The 8150-nt window shown below is 40.8% G+C and overlaps 1 protein-coding gene across 1 annotated transcript; it reads left to right on the forward strand.

The window, feature by feature from the left end:
• The first annotated feature begins 2555 nt into the window (after positions 1-2555).
• On the forward strand, positions 2556-7553 carry LOC103371587 (dihydrofolate reductase-like). The gene is made up of 6 exons (XM_008300959.1): positions 2556-2718; positions 2904-2953; positions 4489-4594; positions 6108-6231; positions 6854-6969; positions 7325-7553. Exons 1-6 carry the CDS (start codon positions 2627-2629, stop codon positions 7398-7400), a joined length of 564 nt encoding a protein of 187 aa, XP_008299181.1. The 5' UTR covers positions 2556-2626; the 3' UTR covers positions 7401-7553.
• Positions 7554-8150: the final 597 nt, after the last annotated feature.

The following is an 8150-nucleotide window of genomic DNA, read 5'->3' on the forward strand; positions in this document are numbered from 1 at the left end:
GTACATAGACTGTATAGAAGATGGACGTAGCTACCGTGACGTCACCCGTTGGTTTCTGCACTGAGAAAATGAAGCCAGGGTTTTGCTACGTCCTGGTTGACATCTTGGATTTCTGGAGCCAGTGATGCAAAAAACATCGGAGGGAGGCGGAACCATAGGAGCAGCGATTGGTCAGACGGATTGAGAGGCAGGCCCTCTCTGCCCGCCCACATTTATCGCCTTCTGCTCGCTTCATCTGCATCATCGCTGCCGACTGTCAATCAAGCCAGCCACGCCCTTTGCCCCGCAAAATTTTGACCATTTAAAAAATTTCAGTATTGATTTATTTTCAGATTGGCCGCCTGATCTCTGAATTTGATTATGAAAACAAATTTTTTTTAAAATCCTGAGCTGTAGGAATGCGGTATTTCGTGGTCTGTGATCACTTCTTTTCTAATTCAAGTCTATTGGAGCCAGGGCTTTTTGGAGCCAGCAACTAGCGGACATAGTGATACTGCCAGTTTTTGACACTTGGCTTCATTTTTCAGGGTCGGTTGCTACGTCCATCTTTTTTACAGTCTATGATACTGTCCATAGTCTAGCTTGCTGTCACTTACTCTGCAGCCACGGAGTCACAAGAAGCATGTCTGGGATCACGAGCGCCCCCTGCCATGAGGCAAGAGAACTGCCTGCCTCACCTGGAACCTCTTTTCAGCCGTTCACTCAGCACACGAAACACGTTGGTAACAAAAAACACTGTTCATTATTATATACATCAGCTGAACTATGGAAAATCAGTTCATATAGTAAATGTGTTTGAACCATGTTATTGGCGACATACAGACAGCAGCACGCTGACACTGCAGGCAGCCAGCAGGTAGTGAGGGATTGCGCAATCCAAGTGAGGCTCAGCTCGCTGCTGCCTCCCCAGTTTTTCTTCTAAGCATTTGAATGGGAAATTGCGAAAATTCAGCGATTTTGAATTTAAAAATCATCAAAACTGACGAGCTAAATTAAAAAATAAATACTTTATAGTACAAATCACTGGATAAATATAACCATTTAAATTATTTTATCATTATACATACATACATACATACATACATATATATATATATATATTCCATGAAGTCAGGTGAGGGACATTTGTCATGCATTTGGAGCCAAAAATATGTCAACTGTTCAGAAAATTTGTTAAACATCGTACACATGTCTATAATGAATACCAACAATTATTTTGCACATATTCTTTCTTGGGGTCCAATGGACCCCCAAAGACCTTCTACGTACGGCAACATGAAAGTCCTGAATAGGGTTAAGATAACTAACCATGCAAGAAGAAGAATAAAACACACCGTAGCAAGATTTTGTGTCACATAATCATGAATGCAGGAATGTTGGAGCTGAATCTCAATCTACCAGAAATTACACTATGTGTAAGATGGCTCCTGCACATTCGTTTAATGAAGCAACAGGAGAAGATATTTAGGTCTCACTCAATGTATTTATTTATCAGATAGTTGAATAAGCATACAGAGCTCTGGATCAAACCTCATACCCTAGCACCAACAAAGTTAATGTCAGGGCACGAAGTCTGACTGACTGCCTCTCCCTGATCCAGTGTACTTACACTATTACACGAGAATGTGCACAGAATGTGTTGCAGTGAGCTGATTGGCCCCTCCATGTCCTTGAGCCTTCTTTCACCATCTCATAGGTGCAGAGACTTGCCACTCTGCACCCTCAGTTTCTCCCTCCTACAGATACCTGCTTGTGACAGAGAAATACACAAACCACCAAATCCTGTCTCCACTTACGCTTTCTCATGCTGCAATTGTTTATCAATTGTGTTGATTATGCCTTAAGATAATGTGAGATTAAGATAATAAAAGGTGAGGAGAGTAACACCAAATTATCAAAATATGAAATAATGTGCGATTAATATAATAAGAGGTGCAGAGAATAATACTCGATTATCTAAATATGAATTAAAGATATATGTAAAATATATATATATACATATATATATGATCCTGACAGGAACCCCTTGACGGTTATTTACCATCTGTTGGCACGTTTCATAAGCTTCTCTACCGAATAACATCAGCTTTTTGTCATCAAAATGTTCAATGATAAACTAAAGATAGTGGGCAAATCTAAGATAAAACATGTCAGTAATTCATTTGTGTTCAAGTTACCGCACATTTGAATTTGACACTCACCCTCTCAGAGTGTCCGTAAGTGCAGAGTGGAAGTGAGTGAAGAGGTGTGCTTGTTTTATGTTCCAGCCACTCCTGTCACAGACACTACCACAATACTCTGTTCACCCCGCCCCCATAAAGCAGCACTCCTCACAGAAACTACTCAATGACAAGACAGTATTTCACCTGGGGGGCGAGAGAGGGCCAATCAGATTCCAGCAGGGGCATTGTCCCTGTGGCCCCTCCCCTCCCTTCACCTATGGTCGGGAGCCCTGTATAGGCACATTGCTATGTTATTATAACATAAATTATAAGGCCACAAGGTGGCGGTGCTGCACCGAGCCGGCTCTCAGCGTCCGGACTACGCCAAGAAGAAGAGACGTCACTTCCGGTGCTTCTGCCGGCGGGAAGCTGTAGTTGCACCACGAAGGCTCGGTCCGCTCATCATGTCCCGCATTCTGAACGGGATCGTGGCAGTGTGTCCCGACCTGGGCATGGGCAACAACGGACACCTGCCATGGCATCCGGTTCGACTCGGGTGAGTCGAGTTGGTCCGTTTCAGTAGAACCACAGAGAGCTGCTCAGCCCGGCTCACAGGCTGAACAGCTCTCTGTGGTAGACAGATCCATATCTATCTATCTATCTATCTATCTATCTATCTATCTATCTATCTATCTATCTATTTGCGTAAGAACTACACCGACCTCTGCTTTTCTTTTATAGCAACGAATTTGCGCATTTCCGGAAGATGACAGCCACTTCATCTGTAAAAGGTAACTCACATCCAGCTCGTGTTCCGGTTCGAATATTTGGGTTCGGAGTTGATGGGTGACTTGGTTCCAGTGAGCAGCAGCATTATCAGCTCAACATTTTGCAAAGACGGTTCATTTTAGCCCCGCCCCCTTTAGGAAGAAAACTCTCTTTCATTGAGTGGAAGGGGCAACAACTTCCACCACACAGCTGCTGACATCTGTGGCTGCTAACTTTGTGTCCATGTGACTGTTGGACATGGACACAGCATGTTGAGGTTACAAAAGGAGCAGTTCAGCGGTGGAACTGAGAAATGGGCTTGAAGTGACCCCGCTTAACATGTAATGTTAACAGGCTACGTTTTTGTCAGTATCTCATACTCATTCTGTTGTCTGACAACTGCACACAAAAAATGCAAACAGCTTTATTGAAAATCGGGCTGTATTAAAATACAACATATGTGCACTGAAGAAGAAATGCAAACAAATGTACACACTGGTTTAGTTTAGGATTTTGTATTATCAGTGCTATGGGGAGAATTGCTATAAGTCCAACCTTTTTCCAGAAGTCTAGATTCTGAGGGAATTTTCAAGTATTGTATTGCCTTTATGTAAAGACAATTCCACAAGTAAGGGACATGTTAAAATAAAACAAAATTAAATATACAAACATATGTAGCTTCCCAAAAGTAGTACTTAAGTTTTGGAAACTTAGTTACAGTCAATAGGTAACAAATTTAGGATGCTGACGAACCCAATTTTACATCACTGTTGGGAAACAAACCTGAGATTTACAGACCAAATTTGAAGCACAAGAGCATGTTTTACCATGAGTAGTCACACAGTCTGATGTTAACTTCCACTCAATGACTGCAGCTATAGTAGCGATTACTGGGTTACTTCTTCTATATGTAGATATCATCCAGATGTGGACATGAAAAAAACAGCCAGTTACTGAGATGACTTTAGCACTGACCTGTAGAGTTTTGCTCCACTTACGGAGACTAACGTTTTTTGCAGCAGTCCCAGTAAACACAGAATAAGCCAGTAAAGGTGGGCGGCAGAGAGGCCTTGGGGACTGAGTCAGTCTGGTCAATCACTGCTCCCTGGTTCCACCCCTTTCTCTAAACATGGTCTCTTCTGGCTGTAAGAAAATCCAAGATGCTGACCAGGAAGTAGCAAACTCCTGACCTTACTGTCTCAGTCCCAACACCAGGGGGTGACGTCACAGTAGCCATGTCCATCTTTCTTACACAGTCTATGATGGGAACCAAAGTAGCGCATTTAATTTTCACTAATCGGAAAAATGCCAAATATCAGCCAGTAATAATCAGCCAGCCAATAGTCAGTCAGGTCAATAATCTGTCTATTCCTGCTCAGTTGCTCATAAACATTATTTGACCATGCCTATAAAATCAGTGTTTTATTATCATTGCCTTCTCTGATAAAATAAAACCAAAACAGGTTAAGGACTCCACTGTCAGTTACAAAATTTAAAATGAATAACAGAGAAAGTTAGAGATTGATTGTGAATGAATTCAAACCTTGCTGTCTTGCAGGCAAGCAGAATGTGGTGATCATGGGCAGGAAGACATGGTTCTCTATCCCAGAGAAAAACAGACCTTTGAGCAACAGGATCAACATCGTCCTCAGCAGAGAGTGCAAGTACGTGTACCACAGTTCAGTCAAAGCAACAAAAGTCAATACAGCAGTACTAAGAGTCCATCTTTTGTTTTTTGAATTCTTTGCATGTCCGTCTTTGTTGAGGAGGACAGACTCAATCTGCCTCAGCATGGAGGATACCGGTGGCCACAATTTTCTGGGGGATAAGAATCACTAGATGATCCTTAACACAATGCAGAATTGTGCCCCAGTGTGGCAGAATTGTGCCCCAGTGTGGCACAATTCTCATTTTCAACTGCACAATAACCTTGTCCACTTCCTGCCTCTGCAGCACAAAGGAATCACTCACCTCTATCACTCTATCACCTTCTTCAACTTAGCCAATTCATATCATTCAGCGCAGTTGTCTGAAAGGACAGCGTACTGAGAACAGCTGATGAAACTGCTGAACTCTAGAAAAATAATATTTTAACTATACCTACATCAAACATAGATACAACAGTATCACTAGCAGTAACCAAATGGAAAACAATTTGGCTTTTTCCTCCAACTGTGAGTTGTAGACAGGAATGTATAACGATCTATGCTGTGACTCGCAATACAAATTTACAACTTTGACAGTACAAGACCATTCACAGGACTCAAATGAGCTGAACCAAAAAAAGACATCTACAAAGCACTGATGGTTACTTCCTCCCACACTGACCAGACGACCAGTTTGTCAATGCCTGGATCAGTCTTCGCACAGAATACATAACACTAGAGAAAGTAACGGTCAGTCTGTGTCATTTCAGGTTGGGTGTTGCTCCAACAACTCACATTTTGTTCAGGGTTTGCTTATTTATTATTTGGGACTAACAACAAAGGTCTCTTTAAGCAAAAGGAGACTGTCATGTTTTCAAACCAGAAAATGTCTTATCTTTCAAGCAGAACTAAATGAAAATGGAAAAAAAGTGCAAAATTTTAAAACACGGGTGCCTTTGGGCACCGGAAATTTCCTGTAAGTGTAATTACATAGATGCATCTGTATTTCCTCCCTAAACATAGTCTTTGTCAACTTTTCACAACTTTTCGGGCCTCTAACATCAGTACAGTCTGATGCGTGGCAAGTATCAGAAGCCAGCATTAAAGTTTTATTGTGTTTGTCAAAATGGTGAAAAAAATTGGTGTGCATAGTGGTTCATACATTGTCTCTATGCAAAGTAAGAAGTTGTTTCCATGTTGTCAATATGTGTAAATTTACCAACATATGAAGCACTGAATTTTTCATGTTCTGTAATAATGTTTTCTGAGCAATATCTGGCAATATGATTTCCTCCCAAATGAATAAACATTTGTCTTATCTTAACTAATCATAGACGCATAAATGGGAAATATACCAGGTGGAACAAAAACGGAATTACCCTTTGACTCCTTACATACCATGATTGCCATTTAGCAGGATGTTACGCTGCTTAGGCATCTTGGCCAAAATGTGCTGCAGTGAAATGTTTCTTTGCAAATAAATGCAAGTATTGCTCAATTCTAACTGACCTAACTGCCAATCTTCCTCCAGAGCGCCCCCAGCAGGAGCACACTATCTGGCAGCAGATTTCAACTCAGCGCTCAGGCTCGTTGACGTGGAGCTGGCTGAGCAGGTTGACCAGGTCTGGGTTATTGGAGGAAGCTCCGTCTACAAGGTACCTCCATCCGTTTTTTTCTCCCTACCATTAGTTTGGAGTCTTGCTGGAAAATTGTGAAAAATCAATATTTTTTTTAGGTAACTGGTGTATAGTGGGTTTAACTATCTTAGAAATATTCTATAGGTAGTTACTGAATATTTAATGTGATTGTTACACTGGTTGCTGCTGTCAGTGACAGGTGGTCAACCAATTCAGCATGAGCTGCAGTTACACACATCTCTTGCACAATTCAATTCAATTCAATTCAATTCAATTTTATTTGTATAGCGCAGTTTGCAACACGTCATCTCACAGTGCTTAACAAAGTACGGTATAGACCTTACAAATTTATACAGAGAACCCAACAATCCAAAGTAGCCTTTGGACTCCCTCTGAGCAAACAGATGGCAACGGTGGGAAGGAACCAAAAAACCTCCGGCAGAACCAATCTGCTGCATTAGTTTCTCTTTTGTAATTTATTTTTTCTCTTTAATTTGTATCTTTTTGTTTTGGTTGTTTGTTTGTTTGTTTTTAAGAATCTGGTGGGTTTCCTAGCTGGGGTTTACAGATTTTTGTTTTTTAGCACACCCAGAACTTTCTTCTTTTATTGACTATGTTGTGATTGCTTTGGGCTACCCAGGAGTTGATGGAGAGGCCGGGAACCAGGAGAATATACGTCACACGAATCCTGAAGCAATTTGTGTGTGACACATTCTTCCCGGAAATCAGTCCTGAAAAATATCGCCTATTGCCAGAGTAAGACCATGACCATGCTTGGCACAGTTTTGAGGGAATTAAGAGTTTGTATCACTCAAGTCTTTAGTAGTTTGGGCCCTTAGGTCTTTCAGTTATTAGAACATTGTGTTAGCCAAGTTGATTGCTGAGATCTCAGTAATTTAAAGTGTTTATCTGGAGACCAAACAGAAAGTGAGCTAATGACCTCTCATGTCACTGGACTTAATAAGTGGAGTGAGCACAGCAAGGCCATATGAAGCAGTTTGGGAAATCATTTTTCTGTTTGCCTTTCTTTTCATGGCCAAGTAACATTTGTATTGTTTTCCTCTGCAACTTTTCTAAAGCAAATATATTAAAAGCACATGTTCTTCTCCAGGTTTCCAGAAGTGCCACAGGAACTGCAGGAGGAGAATGGTATCCAGTACAGATTTGAAGTCTATGAGAGCATCTAGTAATGAGCAGGCACTGAGGAAAACAGCCAATGTGATTTTTGTTATTGGACACCAGCACTGGCCCTTGAACTTGTAATTTTTCCAAAAAAAATGTATGCACTACAGTTGTGTTTCTCTTAGTGTTGAAATAAACACTGATTTCTTGCGATTTAATCCATCTTGGTTTGTTGCACAATGCTTAATCTCAGTTCATCTTCCTGTGATTTGTGGATCAACTCCAGACTGTTCTTTGTCACCACTAGGTCAGACAAATAACATCTTTAAATGCAATTGAACCTGGTGTCAGAGATTGATGCTTGGTTGCTGCCCAACCCTTGTGTAAACTAGAACTGAAGGTAGTGATGGATTTTTGTATTTTTTTTTTCTTGAATTTATTTTTTAATCCAAAGCAAAGGAACTGAATCACATCTTTGAGCACAGCCTAAATGTGTTCACTGAAACCCAGACTAAAGGTGTTTATGGGACTAGCAGTTTAAGGTGGGATGATGTCCCTCTACAACCATTTGACTACATGATCATAGCAAGGTTCAAGTGATCTTAAAACCAGAACAAGGCTTAATCCACTAAAATTCTTCAATGACTGGGCTACAAGTATAAATAAACAATTTTGTTTTACACATAAATTGACAAATCACAACACGTTATCTCAGGATACTATAGATAATGGGATCTAATCGTATTACAGAGAGAAACCCAAACATTCCAATTGCAAATGCAAAAAGTCTCCTTGAAGTGCACAGATCTGTGTGG

Source organism: Stegastes partitus, unplaced genomic scaffold, assembly GCF_000690725.1.
Source record: "Stegastes partitus isolate 25-593 unplaced genomic scaffold, Stegastes_partitus-1.0.2 Scaffold1612, whole genome shotgun sequence".
Taxonomy (NCBI): Eukaryota; Metazoa; Chordata; class Actinopteri; family Pomacentridae; genus Stegastes; species Stegastes partitus.